The sequence below is a fragment of the Carcharhinus amblyrhynchos genome, chromosome 1 (assembly GCF_965287045.1).
Source record: "Carcharhinus amblyrhynchos chromosome 1, sCarAmb.v2.hapA, whole genome shotgun sequence".
NCBI classification, from domain to species: Eukaryota; Metazoa; Chordata; class Chondrichthyes; order Carcharhiniformes; family Carcharhinidae; genus Carcharhinus; species Carcharhinus amblyrhynchos.
Genome location: NC_137324.1, coordinates 16,619,190 through 16,642,491, shown reverse-complemented (window position 1 = coordinate 16,642,491; position 23,302 = coordinate 16,619,190). Strand labels below are relative to the sequence as shown.

Genomic DNA, 23,302 nt, shown 5'->3' with positions numbered 1-23,302 from the left:
GGGTTGCAGGGATAGAATGGGGGGGAGGAACTGGGTGTGATACTGTCAGAAAATCATTGCAGACTCAATTGGCAAAATGGCCTGTGCAGTGTAGGGATTCTATGATTCTTTCCCACCGAAGTTCTCCCAGACTCTAACACTCTGTAGTAATGGGGGAGTGTTGGCCAAGAACAACGAATGCTCCACCTATATAAATATCAAAATTGACATTTGCTGTTCATCACAGATATTCATTTTTATAGGTTGTGCGATCTTCATCTGTTTCAACACTTCCCTTGGAGTTCTTTATAATTGTCTTGGTGATATTACCATTCACCACCCTGTGCCAAATAGGACAAGCATGAAGTAGAGTTGACAATTGAGTAGTCCGATATTAAAGGTAAACCTGTAGTTCTCAATGGTCTACAGGATCCCCTACCAATTGATTTCTTAATTGAAACTTAACCAGAATTGATTGTTGGGTTTAAACACTGACATTCCCCACTGAATTCCTCTGAAAATATCGTGATTTCAATTAACAAGCTCTTATTTTTCCCCTGAATGCCATCAGGTGGCCCAAATGAAGCTCCTATAAATTGTCCCTTTTTTGTTTGCTTTCAGTAGTCTATTTAGCTTTTTTTTTTAATTATTATTCTGAAGGTATTAGGCAATTTTGGTTGCTGTTTAAATGGTACCTGGTTGGGTTAACCTGCCTTTTGCTCACCCAATGTTAAAGCTTTTTTAAAATGTAGTCTTGGTCCTCCATGGTAAATTGTTGGTTAGAGTTACATTAAGCTGAGCAGCATTTTCTTTTTTAAAAAAAAGGCTTAATTAACATTGTTATGACTTATAATGTGTTTCTATATTTTTGGTGGGATAACTTGTAAGGAAAATCTTTCTTTTAAACAAGCCTCCTTATTCATGAAGCATTGCTTTATGCTGCAAGTGGCTATCAATTATTTAAGTACTACTTCATCAGTGAGGCTACAATGTTATTTTGTGGAATACAGTTAGCCTAGCATTGAAGGGGAAATGTGTTTTTTTTGAGCTGAATGAAACTTCAGCCACTCTGATCAGAATATTGTATTTCAATGAATCATACTTAAACAAAGAAATGGTCTCATTTGACCCTGAATATACTTGTATAATGAAAAATCCTTTACTGCTTTGTCTCTTGACAAAGAAGCTAGCAATTTAAGTTTGCAATTTTGAATTTCTAGGCTAGATGTGTTAAATACACGACTCACTGGCTCATATGAATTGGGTAACTGCAACTAAAGGGCTGAAATTGTAATAACTAATTGTCCAATAAAATAAATGTAATTTTAATGTATTTTAAATGATGTGTTACTTTCCAAACTGGAATTGGGCAAGTGGTGATGAAACCACTTTCAGCTACAATAGGTCACTGACTCCTACAATGCAGAAAGGCCCTTTTGGCCTGTAAGCCTTCACCAATATGTGAAAGGCCTGGGCCTGCCTGCCTAATCCCACTTAGCCTGTACCCCTGAATGTTGTGGTCTGCTAAGTATTTGCCCAGGTATTTAAAGGATTTGAGGCACCCTGCCTCCACCACCCCAAGCGGTGTAGTCCAGACTGTCACCACCACCATCTGGGTAACCTTTTTTCTTTCCTCCAATTTTCTTTCTTTCGCCCCCTGCCTGCCAATAACTGATCCTTCAACTAAAGGAAACAGTTGCTGCCACTCCCTACCCCTCAGTCTATTCCAGAGAAAACAACTTAAGTTTACCTAACCCCTCTTTATAACTTAGTGGTGCTAAAAATATATCAAAATTGTTTTGATCTTCCAATGGTTGATTTGAAATGAGTTGGATCTTTTCTGTCTCTGAATAGAGGGTATTGCCTGGGCTGTTCCAATAACATTGCCAGCATCTAATCAGACTTGATTTTCAACTTATTGCTGGTTCATTTTCTTCTGTATTAAATTGTAATAAATGTCTGGGACTGGTATGGAGGATGCTAGAAAATTTTGTTAACAATGGTTTACCCATGTGTTCATGATGAGATTTCCAAAATAGCATCCTAAGATCCCTTGGGGCTAGGTCAACACCATCTTTAATTGACCTTGTGTAGTACTAGTGACCCACAGGTATGGTTAGTTTGCAGTGTAGGTTGGTCCAGATGGTGGGTTTATAAATGTAACCTGAGATGAGTAGAACTCCCCTTGGATGAAGTGGACAGTACCAGGGAACAATGCTAGATTCAGTGTCCCTCTGCAGAGTAGGCTAGTTCCTATCACTGCTTGGTTCCTTGTTTTTGGGCAGAGAAGTGAACAGGGAGGCAGGAACTTGCTTTAAGATTTTTTTGCATTGGATTTACACTGAGGAGCTTAATGGAGCTGGTTTGATTTAAAGTACTACACTTTTAGCAAAACAATTGAGCAGGTAATGGCAGAGGCAATATTGTATACAAAAGGGCCTGAAAAAACAGCATTTGCAGTAACTGCACTGATTGTAGGTAACCAAAGTAGTCATTTAGTAGCTGAAGTGTTGCTAGATATTGAAACAAATGGTACAGAATGTTCCTACCAGAAGGAATCTAAGCTGGATCTTTGGCTTGTGTAACTAGTGGCTTAGCTTTCCAGGCATTTGGATGAATGCTTGAAATACCAGAGCAGACAAGGCTGCTACAGACCCAACTGCTAGAAAGTGGGATTAGGATAGGTGCTTGGTGTCTAGTGCAGGCATGGGCTGAAGTACCTTTGTGCTGACACCTTCTAACCATTGAAGGTGCTGCATATCATTCTGATAGTTGAATAAGTGCAAGAGCCCTGGGGATTAATTGATTCTATTTTTGATACTATTTCAATAGTATCATGTAGAAGGAAGATGTGCAGTCCATTTGGGCACAATGAGTTGTGCACTCATTGGAAATCCATAAAAGGATTGGATTGGTATCAGATGAATTGTGGGACTTTTTGAAACAAACCTTTGGACCTACCAGATAAAATGAATATTTCACCTAAAACCTGATTTCTTTTATAGTTTTGCTGGCTCCAGGTAAAGGATCCAGACAAGTACTCCCTACCCCTTGTGAATTCTGAATCATTATAATGGACTTCAGTGGACAGTATCAACTCCAGAGTCAAGAAAATGTGGAACTATTTATGGAAGTTTTGGGTAAGCTGGAAATTATTGTAGAATATCCAAAAGATTGGATGGAGGAGCTTAATTGTTTCCCATGAGACTAGATTGAATGTTTTTGGAGAAGTATTGCAATGCAAGTGCATTTATTAGTTACAAGTAAGCTTTGCATTCGTATGGCAATGACATTAATGTGAAAATCCCCCATTACCACATGTGCCTGTTCAGGTACATGAGAATTTAACATGGCTAATGATCAGGGGATTAGATAAGGTGATAGTGAGAGCCTTTTTCCTCAGATGGTGACAGCTAACACGAGGGTACATAGCTTTAAATTAAGGAGTGGTAATTATCTGACTGATGTCAGAGGTAGGTTCTTTACTCAGAGGGTAGTAAGGGTGTGGAATGTCCTGCCTGCAGCAGTTGTGGACTCGCTAACTTTAAGGGTGGTCAAATGATCAGATGAATAGGCATATGGATAACATTGGAATAGTTTAGGTTAGAGGGTCATTAGATTGTCTCTGGTTGGCACAACATTGAGGGCTGAATGGCCTCTACTGAACTGTAATGTTCATGTTCTAATGCCCACCTAACTGGACTGACAGGAAACCCACAAACATGCAAAAGTCTGCATAGACAGTGACCCAAGCTGGGAATCAAACCCAGGTCCCTGGTGCTGTGAGGCAGCAATGATAACACTGCCACCATGCTGCTCCATATACATGTTTGTGGAATCTAGTCTGAAGTGCTAATGCTAACTCTTGTCTTTCTGCTTGGTCTCTGTTTCTAGAAACAATATATTCTGATTTCCTATGCAGATCTTGGCTAAAGCTATCTATCCAATTAATTCTCTTTTTGAATTCTATAATTCAAAGTGCAGGAGGAGGCCATTTGGCCCAATTCTGATTTTTTTTTTAAATAAGTGTATGCGCTCCATTACTAATTCTCTGACCATGATAGTCAGCACATACAACCATCTTGCATCTACTCTGCCTGGCATTGTATTGGGGAAAACCTCAATGCAGTTATTTGGGACTGAATACAGTCATGAAACAAGCCTAGGAAAGAAGTAAAGTTTTTAATTATCACATGTAAGACTTGTATTAACACTGCAATGACATTACTACAATGCTACAATCTGGTGCCTGTTTGACTCAATGTACTTAACATGCACTTTCAGAATGTGGGAGGAAACACACAAAACATGCAAACACCACTCAGTGACCCAAGCCAGAAATCAAATCTAGGTCACTGCTGCTGAGGCAGTGCTGACCACCATGCCAATGATAGACCATTCATGGCATTCCAGCCAAAGCTTCAGTTACTTAGTGGCAGAATCCCAGCCACAAAATGAGGAAGGAGGTTTTTGGCACTAACCTACTTGAGGGACTAATTTTAAACACTCTTGTTTCCCTATGCCTCATTTGCTTTACCTGTAATCAAACTCCACTCCCACAAACATGCTTTGTGTAATTTCTTCTTGGCACTGCTCCTGAACAGCCTAGCTTAGGTTTTCACTTTCTTTGGTGTACCTTAACAGGTAATAATTAAGGACCCCAGGCACCCCAGATATCTTTCACCTTCTTCCCTTGGAGGGAAAAAAGATGCAGAAGTCTGGGGTCACATACCAACTGACCCAAGAACAGCTTCCTTGCTGCTGCTGTCAGACTTTTGAATGGACCTACCTTGCATTTAAGTTAGTCTTTCTCTAGACTGTAGTGTGACTAATACTGCATTCTGTACTTTCTGTGAATGGTATATTGTCTTGTATGCAAGAAACAATACTTGTCACTGCTAATGCATGTGACAATAATAAATTAAATCTGGTGCCCATTAGGGTACACTGAGGGCTGGCCAGATTCCAATTTATGGTTCCCCACAAAGACCTGATGAGGCATTATATCCTATCTTGGACAAAAGACAGAACTGAGAAATTGCATCAGGCAACACCTAGGTTTGATTTATTATTAAATTGAGTTGGTTGGGATGTGACCTCTTTTTTGTATCTTACCAAATGAAGAGGTGGAAGAGACTATCAAGATGTGTGGGACCCCTAATTATGCTGGCTGCATTGCTGAGGCAGTGGGAGGTTAGTTTGCCTGATGGATTGGGCTACATTCTCAGCCTTTTGTGCTCCTTTTGAGGTTAAACCTCCCAGGTTAACCTGGGAGATTAACCTGCTGCATGATTGTCTTGACCTGCCAGGTAAGTAGCCAAAACACAACCTGCCTAATTGGCCCATGTAATTTGGTCTGATTTGAACCACATAGAACAACAACTTGTTTTAGTCTTCCCTCCTCTTGCCTTTGCACACTGCTTCTAGTTAAAACTTGTCTTCCACATACAAAACCTGTGCATATTAATACAATATGGCAACTTTATTTGAGATATCAATCCATTAACCTGATCAGTGTTTTCTACATGTGGCCCACTCTTCACTTGCAGGTGTCCCAGATGATATGATGGAAAAAATCAAAGGCCTGGACAGAATTACTAAAATAGTCCAAAATGGGGAAGACTTCATAATTGCTATCCAGACTGGTGACCAAGTCCTTGTCAATAACTTTACCCTTGGACAAGAGACACATATGCAAACTCCTGCAGGAGATAAGATAAAGGTATTTCTTGGAGGAAATGAGCTTGAGTAAGCCAGTTACTGTTTCTGGTTTCACTTTAACCACTTAGTTTTCAAGCATGTGCAAGAAGAACATTGAGTTTCAGTTTTCAATATCTGACTTTGATTTGTTATAGGCCACCATGAGCCTGGAAGGAGAGAATAAACTAGTAGTTAAAGCAAAAGACTTTACTTCTGTTGCAGAATTTGATGGGGATCAGCTGACTAATGTAAGTTTTTAAATAGCTCCTATTGGCAAATGAGGAACTGTCAAATTGGAGGCATGATGTTTTCTTTTGGGAAATTGCAACTGAGCATAATACTTAATGAGCCACTATAGTATGCACCTGTGGCAAAGACACCCTTTAAATTTTAGTCATGTAGGCCCACATGAACACTGCAATGAAATTAGTGAAAATCCCCTTCTTGCCACACTCTCTGGCACCTGTTCAGGTACAGAATTTAGCATGGCCAATACACCTAACAGTGGATTGTGGGAGGAAACTGGAGCGCCAAAGGAAACCCATGTCAACTTTGCACAATAAACCAAGCTGGGAATCAAACTCATATCCCTGGCACTGAGGCAGCATATACCCACAGGACTAAAGCATGGGTATCATGACCTGTCATTTCCCCCCTTGGACAGGTGGTGACTTGCCTAAATATGGTGTTGGGTAAAATTCCTAGCTTTGGGTCCAAAAATCAAGATATTCTTTCTGGCCTTTGGTCATGAGTTTGGAAGGTTCTGCAGTTTCTCCATGTGAAGTGAAAAGCTAACTTTCATTTTATTTCACTTTTCAAAAGTTAGCTTGGCCCTCCTTTTTAACAGGAGGGCTAGTAGGGCAGTAGCTCCAACATTGTTCAAACTAAAGTTAAATAGTAATGGCAGAACTTCAGGCACATGCTGTGCCCATGTGGGATCAGCTACTGTGCTCAAGGTTTTGCAATCAGCAGAACCTGATGTTGCATCCATGAGGACATTTGAGGTAGTCAGTGATCACTATTGTCAGCTTCCACCTCCCCAGCAGCAAGTTCCAGGTGACACCACCACCCTCTTTTTTTTTTCTAAAAAGAAAAAATCCCCTCAAACTTGTCCCCTTCTTAAACCTATGCCCCCTAGTAATTGACTTTTTCCTTAGAGGGAAAGCTTCTGTCCATGTCACTCCTCTTGGACTTCTATCAGCTTGCCCCTCAACCTCATTCCAATGAGAACAAACCAAGTTTCTCTAACCTCTCCTCTTAGCTAATGCCCTCCATACCATACAACACCCTGGTAAATCTTCTGTACCCTCAAGCCTCCATCCTTCTGGTAATGTGATGATGAGAATTGAACACTATTCCAAGTGCAGCCTAATTGGGGTTCTATAAAGTGTCAACATGACCTGCCAATCAAATTCCAAGCCCTGGCTGATGGCAAGCATGCCTACTTGACTGACTTTTCCACCTGCATTGACACTTTGTGACCTGTACCTACACAAAGATCCCTTTACCATCAATACTCTTGAAGGTCTGCCATTTACTGTATTTTCTATCTATTAGGCCTTCCCAAATGCATTACCCTCATTTGTCTGGATTAAATGCTATCTGCCATCTCTGCCCAAGTCTCAACCAATTTGTATCTTCTGGTCCCCATCACCATCTGCAAATCCACCAACCTGTCATCCACAAGCTTGCTAATCAAACCAGTTTCATCTTCCTCTTTTTATATATTACAAACAGCAAAGGTCCCAGCACTGATCCTGAGGAACACCACTTGTCACTGCCCTCCATTCAGAAACATACTCTTCCACTGTTACCCTCTGCCTTTGACTAGCAAGATAGATACAGAACTGGCTCAGGTCCCTGTGATCCCAAGCAGTGTCTCCAGTCTGCCATGAGGGACCTTGTCAAAAGCCTTACTGAAGTCCATGTAAACAACATCCACTGCCCTACCCTCACCAATTATCTTCATCACTTAAAACTCACTCATGTTAGTGAGACACAACCATGTTGCCTCTTGATGATACACTCATTTATTTCAAGTGGGAGCAAATCCTCCAACTTCCCAAACACTGACATGAGGCTCACCTGCCTGTAATTGCCTGGATTATGTTTGCTACCCTCAAACAAATGAACAACATTGGCTATTCCCATCCTCTAAGATTTCATGTGGTCTTTCTGGATTTTCAGAAGGTGTTTGACAAAGTACCTCAAGAGGTTATTGCAGAAGGTCAGGGGACATGGAGTTGGGGGTAGGGTGTTAGCATGGATAGAGGATTGGTTGTCAAATAGGAGGCAGAGTGGGGGTCAATGGGTGCTATTCGGATTGGCGGTTGGTGACTAGTGGGGTGCCCCAGGGGTCGGTGCTGGGGCCTCAGCTATTTACCATTTATATAGATGATCTGGAGGAGGGAACCGAGTGCAGGGTGTCGAAATTTGCTGATGACACCAAGATTGGGGGAATGGCAAATTGTGTGGAGGGTGTGGAGAGTCTGCAGAAGGATCTAGATAGGCTGGGCGAATGGGCCAGGAAATGGCAAATGGAATTTAATGTTGGCAAGTGTGAGGTGGTCCACTTTGGTAGGAAAAATGGTAGGAAGGACTATTACTTACGTGGCGAAAAACTGCAGCAGGTGACGGTGCAGAGGGACCTCGGGGTCCTTGTGCATGAGTCGCAAAAACCCAGCTTGCAGGTGGTCAGGAAGGCGAATGGGATGCTGGCCTTCATAGCAAGGGGGATTGAATATAAAAGTAGGGAGGTCTTGCTGCAGCTGTATAGGGCATTGGTGAGGCTGCAGCTGGAGTACTGTGTGCAGTTTTGGGCACTGCACCTGCGCAAGGATATTTTGGCCCTGGAGGGAGTGCAGAGGAGGTTTACTAGGCTGATACCGGAGTTGAGGGGATTGAGCTATGAGGAGAGGCTGAATAAACTAGGCTTGTACTCGTTAGAGTTTAGAAGAATGAGGGGAGATCTCATTGAGACATATAAGATGATGAATGGGATGGATAGGATAGAGGTGGAGAGACTCTTCCTGCTCAAAAAAGACAGTAGGACTAGGGGTCACAGCCTCAAGATAAAGGGGAGGCAGTTTAGAACAGAGTTGAGGAGGAACTTCTTCACTCAAAGGGTGGTGAATCTCTGGAATTCTCTGCCTGTTGAAGTGGTGGAGGCTGCCTCGCTAAATATTTTTAAGAAGTGGGTTGATGGGTTCTTGATAAGAGAGGGGATTAAGGGTTATGGGGAGAGGGCGGGAAAGTGGAACTGAGCCACGACAGATCAGCTGTGATCTTATTGAATGGCGGGGCAGGCTCGAAGGGCTAGATGGCCTACTCCTGCTCCTATTCTTATGTTATGTTCTTATGTTCCCTTGTACCTAGTGAGGATATAAAGATTCCAGGTATCACATACATTGTAGGAGTACTGAAATAAGAGGATAATGCTGGACAGATTTCCAGAGAAAAGAAAGATCGTGAGAGCAGAATTAGGCCACTCAGCCTATCAAGTCCACTTCACTATTCAATAATGGCTGATAAACCCCACCCCATTCTCCTTTTCCCCATAACCCCTGATCCCCTTATTAATCAGAACCTATATCTCTATCTTAAATGACTGACTTGGCTTTCACAACTTTTTGCAGCAAAGAGCTCCACAATTCCTCATCTGTTTTCAAGGGTTGCACTCTGCTTTCCTACTAGTGGAAACATCCCTCATCTCAGTATTCTATAAGCTTCAATATGATCCCCTCTTAACTCCAATGTGTATAGTCCCAGGGTCCTCAACTGTTCCTCATGAAAAGCTCTTCATTCCAGAGATCATTCTTGTGAACCTCTCCTGGACCCTTTCCAAGGCCAACCCCACATCCTTAGACATGAGGCCCAAAACTGCTCACAGTACCCCAAATGGTCTCTGACCAGAGCTTTGTACAGCCACAGAAGTACATCCCTGCTCTTGTATTCTAGCCCTTGCAACATGAATGCTAACAGTGCATTTGCCTTACTAACTGAACCTGCATCTTAAATCTTAAGCAAATCTTGAACAAGAACTCCCAAATCTCTTTGTGCTTTTGATTTCCTAAGCATCTCTGCATTTGGAAAATAGTCTATGAAGTTTTTAATTCCTGGCACAGGTGGAAACTGTACAAAATACACATTGGTTAGGGTGGAATATTGTGGCAGCAAAACTAAGTTAGCTTCTCATTGTGAAAGCAAAGAGAAGACAAGTGCATGCCAGAATGGGGGAGCAGCTAGAATAAATCACTGAATTCTTGTGCTTCAGAGACCCCAGTCCATTGAGTCTGATGCTTAACCTGCCTAATCTTTTTCCCCCACAATTGGTGCCAGCCCAAGTGACCATCAAGGTAGTATATAAAAGATGAGGCAACTCGCCTCCACTCACAGGCAGTGCATTCAAGACCATCCCTTTTATCAACTTTTTTGCCCTTCATCTTGAATTTGTGTCCTCTTGTGACTGATCCTTCAACTAAGGGGGGCAGCTGCTCCCTGTCCATACACTCACCCTGCATAAGCTTACCCTGCATAAGCTTATCCTTATCACAAGGCTTGCATTAAGTTACTGTAAAATTCCCCTAGTCACCACACTCCAGTGCCTGTTTGGGTCATGCACCTAACCAGCACATCTTTCAGGCTGTGGCAGGCACCAGAAGAAACTCTCTGACATGGGGAGGATATGCAAACTCCACATGCTGACCCAAGCCAGGAATTGAACCCAGATCCCTGGTGCTGTGAGACAAGGGCTAAGTTGGCACTGCTGCCTATGTCTATAGCATGAAAAAGCATACTTTATTGTGTATTAATATATAGTATAACCAAATCAAGCTTGTGCCTCAATCTGCTCCAATAAAAACAATCCAAGCCTATTCAACCTTTTAAATTGATGTTCCATCCCAGGTGACACCTAGTAACTTCCTTTGCAATTTAAAGATGGGCAATAAATGTTGGCCCAGTCAGCTTATACCCACACCCATAGAAGTAGAAGACATTAATTAAGATTGAGGAAGGGGTAAACAGCACAAAGGCTTGAATTGGTCAGGTGAGTGTCTGGAAGCCCCTGGCATTTGGGGAAGACAGATACAATAATGAAGTGTTGACAAAGGGAAATCTTGGAATTTCATGTCCAATAATCCCTGAAGTTAGGAGTCTAAAAGGCTTAAGATTATTTCTTGCTCTAGTTTTTAAAGCTGGGAAGAGTTGATAGCTGCACTAGGGGGCAGAGATGCAAAGCATGGGAGAATTCTAACTGGGCAGATTTGAGGGAATTGGGTAACAGATAATCAGGGTTCACTTTTTTGGGGGAGGTGGGAAGGAAATCTGCTGTCCTTTCCTGGTCTGGCCTAGGAGACTTCAGACCCACAATGGTTGACTATAGTCTAGTAAGCCACTCACTTCAAGGGACATTAAAGATGGGCAATAACTGCTGCTCTGACCATTATTACCCACATCCTATTGAAAGACAAAATACTTGAGTGACTTGTCAGGAAGGCGAATGGGATGCTGGCCTTCATAGCGAGGGGGATTGAATATAAAAGTAGGGAGGTCTTGCTGCAGCTGTATAGGGCATTGGTGAGGCTGCAGCTGGAGTACTGTGTGCAGTTTTGGGCACTGCACCTGCGCAAGGATATTTTGGCCCTGGAGGGAGTGCAGAGGAGGTTTACTAGGCTGATACCGGAGTTGAGGGGATTGAGCTATGAGGAGAGGCTGAATAAACTAGGCTTGTACTTGTTAGAGTTTAGAAGAATGAGGGGAGATCTCATTGAGACGTATAAGATGATGAATGGGATGGATAGGATAGAGGTGGAGAGACTCTTCCCGCTCAAAAAAGACAGTAGGACTAGGGGGCACAGCCTCAAGATAAAGGGGAGGCGGTTTAGAACGGAGTTGAGGAGGAACTTCTTCACTCAAAGGGTGGTGAATCTCTGGAATTCTCTGCCCGTTGAAGTGGTGGAGGCTGCCTCGCTAAATATTTTTAAGAAGCGGGTTGATGGGTTTTTGATAAGAGAGGGGATTAAGGGTTATGGGGAGAGGGCGGGAAAGTGGAACTGAGCCACGACAGATCAGCCATGATCTTATTGAATGGCGGGGCAGGCTCGAAGGGCTAGATGGCCTACTCCTGCTCCTATTTCTTATGTTCTTATGTTCTTGTGCAGAATGTTTCCAGTACTTCCTCCAAAGAATTGGTTTGTGTTGATGCTTTCACTTACTAATGTACATAGGCCTCCTATCCATACCCTAAGCCTCATGCCTCTATAACACCAATTTCACCACTACTTCAACCACTTGTTCTCATCTCTTTCAGACAATCACTTTTGGGAATGTTGTTTACAGACAAATAAGCAAAAAAATTCAAGAGCCAGATGTTGAAGAAGATCACCTGTAGTTTGTCATTGTGAAAATAAAAACTTGTGCACAAATCTGTGACATGACTAGTCTATTTGTGGACTTTCACATGGTATACCAAACATTATGGTCATCTTCCAACTGTTGTTTGTATAACTAAGGTTCAGAAGTATGGTTTTTATATCTTGGTGTAGGCTGAAGGCAGGCTCCAGTATTGGAGCCTATTTTAAGAGATGAAGATTTTTGTGGTTTAGGTTCTAGTGGAATTTCCCCAATGTCAGCAAAGGCTGATGTCAAGCAGGAAGTTTTTGAAGCTGCCAACAAGATTGGCTTTTTCTGCCTATAGGCAAAGCAAACAATGTCCCTGCCCTGGCAGCAACTTCACCTGTCCTCCCCGGGAGGTCTGCTTGCCAGCATGACATCAGACTGAAATAAATGGATTTTGGTTGTGGTGGAGGAGAATTAGGCTAAAGAGCCTGTATCAGATGTTAGTGCATCAAACATTGGGCTGCAGCAATGTGCCCAGTCACTGACTGACTGGACTGGGGAGGCAACAATCATGTATTTATGCCAACATGTTCAGAGTTTTTGATTTTATCACTCCTGTTCCTGCCCCAGTGGAAAATGTTTTGCTCCATTGCAGAAAGTTTCATCACTCATTTCCATAGTAACCTGGCACCACAATTGGAGGATGTTTCAAGTTAAAACAGTTTCAGGTTTACTTTAAGTTCTCTGATCCGATTTCAGTTGGAGTTGTTGCCTTTCCCTTAAGCAGCTGTCATCATACTTCAACATTCAGCTCCTTGAGCCTGGAGCTCATCCATTCCATCCAATTGTCTTGGCTCAAGGCTTATATTTATCATACAATAGGTGTTGACTTTTTTACTAAAATTAAAGTTCCATTTCCCACAAGGATTTTAAGTTTGTCCTTGTTGCTGCTCAAATACCAAAGTCTCAACACCAGGTTAAAGTCTAACAGGTTTATTTAATAGTAAACAAGTGGGTTTACTATTAAATAAACCTGTTAGACTTTAACCTGGTGTTGAGACTTCTTAGTATGTTTACCCCAATCCAACACTGGCATCTCCATGGCTGCTCAATAGCCATAATGTGGGGATGCTAGCACCCCACTTGGGTGGGCACAGTAAGCAGTCTGAACACCAAGTTAAAAGTCCAACAGGTTTACTTGGCATCACAAGTTTCACCACAAACCCCTCTCCTGATGAAGGAGCAATACTCAAGATCATAATTCCAAATAAACCTGTTGGACTTTAACCTGGTGTTGAGATTTTCTGTAGCTCAATAGGTTTGGATTAAGGGGCTACCATTCCTCACTCCATGCATCAGACTCAGCTGTTTGTTGGCACTCAGACCAGTCACCTGCATTTTACTCTATTTTTCACATGACAAAGTTTTGATTGTCAAAAGTAAGACTTAAATTAACATTGCAATGAAATTCCCCTGGTCACCATAGTCCTGTGCCTGTTTGGGTCAATGCACCTAACAAGCATGCCTTTCAGGCTGTTTGAGGGGAAAGCTGAAGCACCAGGTGGAAACCCACAGACCAAGGAACATGCAAACTCCACACAGTGATTCAAGCCAGGAATTGAACCCAGGTCCCTGGCACTGAGGCAGTGGTGTTAACTACTGTGCTGCTGTAACATTTTGGCATGTGATGCATCTCCCTATGATATTGGAGCTGTCTTGTCACATACAATGAATGTTTGCTTCAAGAGCCCTAACTAATGTAGAAAAGATATGCTCACTAACCACAAGTAGATGGCACTCACCTTTGGATAAGAACATAAGAAATAGGAGCAGGAGTAGGCCATCTAGCCCTTCAAGCCTACCCTGCCATTCATAAGATCATGGCTGATCTGTTGTGGCTCAGTTCCACATTCCCACCCTCTCCCCATAACCCTTAATCCCCTCGCTTATCAAAAAAAATTCCACCAATAATTTCACTAACTACTGATCGTAAACCCCTATTAGAAAAGATGAGACATCCCTCCCTTAGCATCTCTAAGGATCTTCATAGCTGTTAATGAATGCACTTTTTAATGAATGAACTGTGCCACAAGAAGTTGTCCTCACTTTGAATTTCCTTGTAACTCTATTAATGCCAGCATAACAGATCAAATACTGGACTCTGAAGGATCCAACTGTTCATTGTGGCTCACACTATGATAGGGTGTCTGAACAACTAAAGCCTTTTAAAACAAGGAAGGGTGAATTATTTTTGTGGGGAAACAAATACAAAGGAAATTAGGAGTAGCAGTAGGCCATTTGGCCCTTTGAACCTGCTTCCCCCATTCATTATGATCATGGCTGATCATTCAACACAATGGCCTGGTCCCTTTCCCCCACCCCCATATGTTTGATCAACTGTACCCCAAGGAATATAGGAATAAAAGGTCTTTGAGCCTGTTCTGCCATTCATTATAATTGTGGCTGATTATCAAAATCAATACCGTGATCCCACTTTCTCTCCATATCCCTTGACTCCTTTAGCCCTAAGAGCTATATCTAACTCCTCCATGAAAACGTACAACATTTTTACCTCAGCTACTTGCTGTGATGGTGAATTCCACACATTCACCACCCTCTGGCTGAAGAAATGATCTCACCAACTCAGTCCTGAATGGTGTACACTATATCCTCAGCATGTGACACTTAGATCTGGGAACATCCTTTCTGCATCTATCCTGTCTAGTCCTGTTAGAATTTGATATGAGATTTCCCCTCATTCTTCTTAGCTCCAGCGAATGTAATCCTAACCAACTTAATCTCTCCTCATACTCAGTCCTGGTGCAGCGGTTAGCACTACTATCTCACAATGCCAGGGACACAGGTTCAATTCCAGCCATGGATGACTGTCTGTGTGGGTTTCCTTCGGATGCTCTGGTTTCCTCCCACAGTCCAAATATATGTGGGTTAGGTGGATTAGACATGCTAAATTGCCCCTTAGTGTCCAATGATGTGCAGGTTAGGGAGATTGACCATGGTATATGAATGGGTTATAGGTATAAGTGTGGGCCTGGGTAGGATGCTCATTTGGAGAGAGTCAGTGCAGACTCAATGGGCTGAAAGGCCTCTTCCTGCACAGTGAGGGTTCTATTCTATAAAAAGACAGCATAGGCCAGCTGTAAAGAATTGCTTGGGTGATGTGACCTCAACATAATCCTGTGCAAACCATTTCTCATCAATAATCTAGCACAATGTTGAAGCATCAGAGCAGAATAAATTCTGCGTGGGTTTCTCCGGGTGCTCGGATTTCCTCACATAGTCTAAAGATGTGCAGGTTGGGTAGATTGGCCATAGTAAATTACCCCTTAATGACCCAGGATGTGTAGGTTAGGCGATCAGTGGAGTAAATACATGGGGTTACGGGGTAAGGGCCTGGATAAGATGCTCTGTCAGAGAGTCAGTGCAGACTTGATGGGCTGAATGGCCTTCTTCTGCACTGTAGGGATTGGATTCTATGATATTGATGAGGGTAGCACAGATGATGTTTGCATGTTCTTCCCTTGTCTGCATGTGTTTCCTCTGGGTCCTCCTATTTTCACCCACAGCCCAAAGATGATAGAGAGGGCATAACTATAAGGTTCATGGTAGGAGATACAGGAGGGATGCCTGAGGTAGGTTCTTTACTCAGAGTGGTTGGGGTATGGAATCCACTGCCTGCTGTGATGGTGGAGTTGGACACTTTAGGAATTTTCATGCGGTTATTGGATTGGCACATGGAGCACACCAAAATGATAGGGAGTGGGATAGCTTGATCTTGGTTTCGGACAAAGCTCGGCACAACATCGAGGGCCAAAGGGCCTGTACTGTGCTGTATTGTTCTATGTTCTATAAGAGGGAAGAAGGAATCCCAGTGTAGGAGACAGTTCAGATATATTGATGTTAAAAAAAATCTAGCCACAATCAGGAGAAAGCCACAAGGTTCCTTTAAATAAAACTTTTTATTTCAGATGTTTGCAGCTGGCATTGTTTGATCAAGTACATAGCATTTGACTTGACAAATATAATTAAACCATTTCATGTAATATCTTTATTTCTTTTCACCTAATGCCCTTTGTTAGCTTAATACTTGTTTTATTACAAAGTGCGCTCAGGCATTTAGTAGACTGGCGGAGCTTAAAGAACAAGGAGACAACAAAGCAGTGTAAAAATGTTATTGTAAACCTATTCAGTGAGATAGTGGAAGGCTAGTGTGAATTTAATTGCGTACACTATTCATTTACTTTTCATGTCCAGGACAATTCATTTGACCAGAAGTGTAATCCATCATACCAAAGGGCTGTGTAGGGAACTGGGAAGGTCTTACATGACCTAAAAAAAATGATTGTTTTTATTCTTGCATCAATATGTTATTTAATTCATTCAACGAATGTGGGCAGCACTGGCAAGGTGAGCAATTGTTACCCATTCACCTTCAAGCAAACAGTGATTGTGAACTGCCATCCAACTAGTGACTTATTGGACCATTTTGGTTCAGAGCTAAACATTTTGGAGTGGGTCACATATAGGCCAGACCCGGTAAGGATAGTAAATTTCTTTCCCAAAGATCATTATGAACGAATTGAGTTTTAGTGACTCCTAGTTTCTTCGACACTATTATTGACACTACTTTTTTGATTCCAGATTTATTTAAGTTCAAATTCCCCAGTTGGCTGTGATGGGATTTGAATCTATGTTCTCAGGTGCAGGTTTTTGGATCACTGGCACAGTATCAAAACCGCAATTCCCTCAGCCAATGGGAGAATTATGCCAATCTACCTGATTTTCTGAAACATCAGATTCTCTTGAATTACGGACATTTGGGTGGGAGAAGCAGTGTGACTTATTCGGACTGAGAGCGGAGAGCAAAGCAGACAAGTATATTCCGAGGTGCATCCCCAGCAAGATTCAAAGTAGAGTCTATTTCCGGCCCCAAAACTGGTCATATGCTTAGAACCATAGAACCCTACAGTGCAGAAAGAGGCCCTTTGGCCCATCGAGTCTGCACCAAACACAATCCCACCCAGGCCCTACCCCCATATCCCTACATATTATACCCACTAATCCCTCTAACCTACACATCCCTGGATACTAAGGGGCAATTTCTTAGCACGTCCAATCAACCTGACCCGCACATCTTTGGACTGTGGGAGGAAACCGGAGTACCCGGAGGAAACCCACGCAGACACAAGAAGAATGTGTAAACCCCACACAAACAGTATATGTGTGATACATGGGTGAGGTTGGAGATTCTCTCTTAATGCTTCTTAAAATTTAAATTCATTCCTGAGAAATGGATATTGCTGAGTGGGCCAGCAGTTATCGCCCACGCCTAATTACCCTTCAACTTTTAGAGGGTATTTAAGAGTCAACCACATGGCCCTGGAGTCACATGTAGGCCAGACCAGGTGAGGACAACAGATTTCCTTCCCTAAAGGACATTAGTGAACCAGATTTTTTTTGACAGCAGTGGTTTTTAATTCCAGATTTTTTTTTATTGAATTCAAATTTCAACATCTGCCATGGTGGGTTTCAAACTCATGTCCCCTAATAATTGTCCTGGGCCTACTAGACTATTAGTCCAGTGACAATACCACTATGCCGCACTTTGCAAAGGGTGTAAATCAAGGAACTTTAGGAACTAAAATCTTTACATCTCTGAGGCCAAAAATGTCTGTCTGAAAACAAAAATGACAAGATTGTCTCCTCGCCTTTCTCTTGGCACAAGTTTATAATACCTGCTTTCAAAGGTTTTTTTTTAAATCACTTTTTTAAACAAAACAATTCTTTTGAGCTGAGGAAATGATAAAGTCAGACCCATCCCTGAGTTTCCAGTGCCACTGTTCCTTCACAGTTGCTTGGTGCAGGATCCTGGAATTCCCTCCCCAACAGCAATGTGGCTGTACATACACCTCAGGGACCGCAATGTAAAATGAATGAAAATTGGATTCATTCCATTTCTTAACCCCACCAAAGTCTGAGAAATGGGGTGGGGGGTAGGTTAAGCAATTAACGCTCAGTCCACCTTTCCCTTTAACACCTGTCTTCTCTGCTTGATGAAGCTCCAGGTCTTCCAGTCAGGATTTGCTCAGCTGATCCATGACACTGGAGTTTCCAACATTTAAGATTCTGATTTACATTGGAAAGTCTGAGAGAGCACGGAGTCATGGTCACCACAAGGCTTACACATGTACAAATCGCTCATTCCAAATGAGAGATAGGTGCTCGGTCTGGGTATCACTAGATCTAGTCGTCAGGGCTGTTCCATCTATTATTTTCTTCCCCAAGAGTTGGAAGGAGAGTGAGATGAGGGATGGGGAGTGGGTGGGAGTGGAAAACGGGATGTGGGGACGGGGGTCAGGGAAGAGATTTCTTTTTGACACAGTAAATTTTTAAAAATTCATTTTATGGGATGTGGGTATCGCTGGCTAGACCGGAATTTATTGCCCATCCCTAGTGACCTTGTGAAGGTGGTGGTGAGTTGCCTTCTTGAACCGCTGCAGTCCCTGTGGTGTAGGTACACTCAGAGTGCTATGGAGAAGGAATTCTAGGATTTTTATCCCAGTGACAATGAAGAAACAGTGATATTATGATTTGGAACACAAAAGGCTGGAAGGGTCCAATTCAATAGCAACTTTCAAAAGAAAATGGGGAGTTTGCTTTAAAAGGTAACAAATTTATTGGGAAAGAGCAGATTTATTGGGACTAAACGGATAGCTCTTTTCATGAGCTTCCACAAGCTCAATGGGCTGAATAGCCTCTTTATTTGCTGTACAATCCTATGAATCTTATGATCACTAGATTGGTTCCACAGGTGAGGGGTTTGTCGTACAAAGAGAGATTGAACAGTTTAGGCCTATACTCTCTGGAATTTAGAAGAATGAGGGGAGATCGAATATACAAGATGATAAAAAGTGTGGATAAAGTAGACGTGGAGCGGGTGCTCCCTCTTGTGGGGCATCCTAGGACGAGAGGTCATAGTCTTAGGATAAGGGGTAGCAAATTTAAAACAGAGTTGAGGGGAAATTACTTTTCCCAAAGGGATGTGAATCTGTGGAATTCACTGCCCCAAAGTGCAGTGGATGCTGGGACAGTGGGTGAATTTAAGGAGGAGTTAGACAGATTTTTAATTGGTAATGGGTTGAAGAGTTGCAGAGAGAAAGCAGGAAAATGGGGATGAGGAGCGAGGCAGGCATGAGTGAATGGTGGAGTAGACTTGATGGGCTGAATGGCCTAGTTCTGCTCCTATATCTTATGAAGAACTTACGAATCTGAATCACTCTTGCCAGATTGGCCTATCCCATCTGCACATCGCCATATGTTGCTCAGCACAAAGGTACCTTGCGATCGATTCCAGTGTTGTTAGAGTGGTAGTGTGTCATTGTCGGCCGCACAATGTTCCTACAACCTCCTAACAGTCTAAGGGGAGGGGGAGGAGGTGAGGATCATACCTCCAAACAGGATTTCTTTTCTCTTTCCCCTAACTACTGGGAACAAAGAGACCTCAGGGGTCCGGTATGAACTGACCCAGGACAGGATTGACAACGCACTGAATGGGGTAAAAAAAAAAGCAATTGAGGAGAGCTGCACTTGTAGACCACTGAGCACCATAATAGAGAGAAAAAAAACGATCTGTCTGGGGAGTAATTTTAACCTAACCCTATTTACCCCTCTTTGGCTACTCGCTCACTGCCCAATGTCCATTGAAATGAATGGAGCGTGAGAGTGAGTAAAATGTAAAACTGGGATTCCACCCCGATTAAAGTTACTCCCCGTACGTCCAGTTCTCCACCCCATCTCACCCTGACTCCCCTAATGCTGTGAAAAGCACGTTAGACAAACAGTTTGCTTTACAAGTGACACGTGGAAATACATGACTGCACCAAATACCATTTTGTGAGGGAGAAGCGCTGTCCAATTTTTCATATGGGTGATTGACGAGTTCTGATTGCGACTGAACTCTCCTCGCTTTTGTCCCACACCCAACCTTCGACCACCAGTTGCAACACACTTAATCGATCCAGTACTCCCGCAGCAAAAAAAAAACAAACGCAAACATTTTTTATTTCTTCCTGTGGAAAAGCTCCTTGACGTACTCGGCAGCTGGCTCAGCCATCATTTGCATTTTTTGATTCTTCAGGGCTGCCTCTCTCATCTGGTGATAAAGGAATTCATTCTCCTTGAACATTCGCAGCTCCATTTCCGTCTGGCACCGCATGGTCTGTGAGACAGGCACAATTCAATTAATCATTACTGCTGATTAGGCCCATTGGGTCCGCACCAGCTCTCCAACAGAGCAGGCCCACTTCCCACAACCCCACACGTTTATCCCACTAATCTCCCTAACCTACACATCTTTGGATACTAAGGGACAAGTTTAGCATGGCTAGTCCGCCTAATCTACACATCTTTGGACACTAAGGGACAATTTTAGCATGGCCAATCCACCTAACCTACACATCTTTAGACAGTGGGAGGAAACCAGAGCATCCAGAGGAAACCCACACAGACATGGGGAGAGTGTGCAGACTCCACACAAGGCGTGACACAAGCCAGGAATCAAACCTGGGTCCCGGCCCCTCGACAGCAGATTTTTCCCATTCCTCTGCAGCGAATGGAGATTTGGCTGGCCACCAAATTTTCCAACCTCGCTGTGGCAGGCATGTGGCATGCATGGCTGGTAAGATTGCATCCTAAGGCTTTCATAGAACATAGAACATAGAACATTACAGCGCAGAACAGGCCCTTCGGCCCACGATGTTGCGCCGACCAGTTAAAAAAAAACAACAACAATGACCCACTAACCTAAACCAATCCCTTTTCGTCCATAAACCTGTCCACAGACCTCTTAAACGCCCCCAAACTAGGCGCATTTACAACTGCAGCAGGCAGGGCATTCCAATCCCTCACCACCCTCTGGGTAAAGAACCTACCCCTGACATCTGTCCTATAACTACCCCCCCTTAGTTTAAAGCCATGCCCCCTCGTGCTAGATTTTTCCATCAGAGGAAAAAGGCTATCACTATCCACCCTATCTACACCTCTAGTCATCTTATATGTTTCAATAAGATCCCTTCTTAGCCGCCTTCTTTCCAGCGAAAACAACCCCAAATCCCTCAGCCTCTCCTCATAGGATCTCCCCTCCATACCAGGCAACATCCTGGTAAACCTCCTCTGCACCCTCTCCAAAGCCTCCACATCCTTCCTGTAATGTGGGGACCAGAACTGCACACAATACTCCAAGTGCGGCCGCACCAGAGTTGTGTACAGTTGCAACATAACGCTACGACTCCTAAATTCAATCCCCCTACCAATAAACACCAAGACACCGTATGCCTTCTTAACAACCTTATCTACTTGATTCCCAACTTTCAGGGATCTATGTACACATACACCTAGATCCCTCTGCTCCTCCACACTATTCAAAGTCTTCCCGTTAGCCCTATACTCAACACATCTGTTATTCCTACCAAAGTGAATTACCTCACATTTCTCTGCATTAAACTCCATCCGTCACCTCTCGGCCCAGCTCTGCAACCTGTCTAAGTCTTCCTGCAAACTATGACACCCTTCCTCACTATCTACCACACCTCCGACTTTGGTGTCATCAGCAAATTTACTGATCCACCCAACTATACCCTCATCCAGATCATTAATAAAAATCACAAACAGCAGTGGCCCCAACACAGATCCCTGAGGCACACCACTTGAAACCGAACTCCATGATGAATATTTACCGTCAACCACTACCCTCTGTCTCCTATCCGCTAGCCAATTCCTAATCCAGTTCCCTAGATCACCCCCAATCCCATACATCTGCATTTTGTGCAGAAGCCTACCATGGTGAACCTTATCAAACGCCTTACTAAAATCCATATACACCACGTCCACTGCCTTACCCCCATCCACCTCTTTGGTCACTTTCTCAAAAAACTCAATAAGGTTAGTAAGGCACGACCTACCCGCCACAAAACCATGCTGACTATCTCCAATCAACTCATTACTCTCCAAATAACTATAAATCCTATCCCTAATAATTTTTTCCAAAACCTTGCCCACAACAGAAGTGAGACTCAGCGGTCTATAATTCCCGGGGAAGTCTCTGTTCCCCTTCTTAAACAATGGGACAACATTCGCTAACCTCCAATCATCTGGTACTACACCAGAGGCCAACGACGACCTGAAGATCAGAGCCAGAGGCTCTGCAATCACTTCTCTTGCCTCCCAGAGAATCCTGGGGTAAATCCCATCCGGACCAGGGGACTTATCTATTTTCAGACCCTCCAGAATATCCAGCACATCCTCCTTATCAACTGTAACACTGTCAATTCTACTCCCCTGCAACCCAGTGTCCTCCTCAGCTATATCCATGTCCCCCTGCGTGAACACCGAAGAGAAATATTGGTTCAATGCTTCACCAATCTCCTCCGGTTCCACACATAACTTCCCTCTGCCGTCTATAACTGGCCCTAACCTTGCCCTAACCAACCTTCTGTTCTTGACATACCTATAGAACGCCTTAGGATTCTCCTTAACCCTATCAGCCAAAGTCTTCTCGTGTCCTCTTTTAGCCCTCCTTAGCTCGCTCTTCAACTCCCTCCTAGCCAATCTAAAGCTCTCTAGTGCACTATCCGAGTGCTCACGTCTCATCCGAACATAAGCCTCCTTTTTCTTTTTAACCAACGAATCAACTTTTTTGGTGCACCACGGTTCCCTAGCCTTACCAATTCCACCTAGCCTGACAGGGACATACCTATCACAGACTCGCAGTAGCTGCTCCTTGAAAAAACTCCACATTTCGGACGTTCCCAATCCCTGTAATCTCCTAGTCCAACCTATGCTTCCTAATTCTCTCCTAATAGCCTCATAATTACCCTTCCCCCAGCTAAAACCACTGGCCCGAGGTTCATGCCTATCCCTTTCCATCACTAAGGTGAACGTAACCGAATTGTGGTCACTATCACCAAAATGCACACCAACTTCCAAATCCAACACCTGATCTGGCTCATTTCCCAGCACCAAATCCAATATAGCCTCACCTCTAGTTGGCCTATCTACATACTGAGTCAAAAAACCTTCCTGCACACTTTGCACAAAAACTGACCCCTCTAACGAGTTAGAGCTATAACAATTCCAATCAATATTAGTAAAGTTAAAATCCCCCATAACAATTACCCTATTACTTTCACTCCTAACCAGGATCGTCTCCGCAATCCTTTCCTCAACCTCTCTAGAACTTTTAGGAGGTCTATAAAAGACTCCCAACAGG

General features: G+C 43.2%; 2 protein-coding genes across 3 annotated transcripts in view; one reads left to right on the top strand and one right to left on the bottom strand.

Annotated features, from left to right (window-relative positions):
- The first annotated feature begins 3,052 nt into the window (after positions 1-3,052).
- On the top strand, positions 3,053-12,097 carry LOC145348968 (fatty acid-binding protein, liver-like). The gene is made up of 4 exons (XM_080197132.1): positions 3,053-3,119; positions 5,529-5,701; positions 5,835-5,927; positions 11,990-12,097. Exons 1-4 carry the CDS (start codon positions 3,053-3,055, stop codon positions 12,068-12,070), a joined length of 414 nt encoding a protein of 137 aa, XP_080053258.1. The 3' UTR covers positions 12,071-12,097.
- A 7,353-nt stretch (positions 12,098-19,450) lies between these two features.
- The window catches only part of LOC145347192 (histone-lysine N-methyltransferase Smyd1-like), a 76,703-nt gene continuing 72,851 nt past the window's right edge, over positions 19,451-23,302 (bottom strand). For both annotated transcript variants that reach the window (XM_080195032.1, XM_080195040.1), the window contains one exon: positions 19,451-20,254. In XM_080195032.1, the coding sequence (XP_080051158.1) occupies positions 20,096-20,254 (159 nt within the window). In that variant the 3' untranslated portion in view covers positions 19,451-20,095. The remainder of the gene's footprint in view (positions 20,255-23,302) is intronic.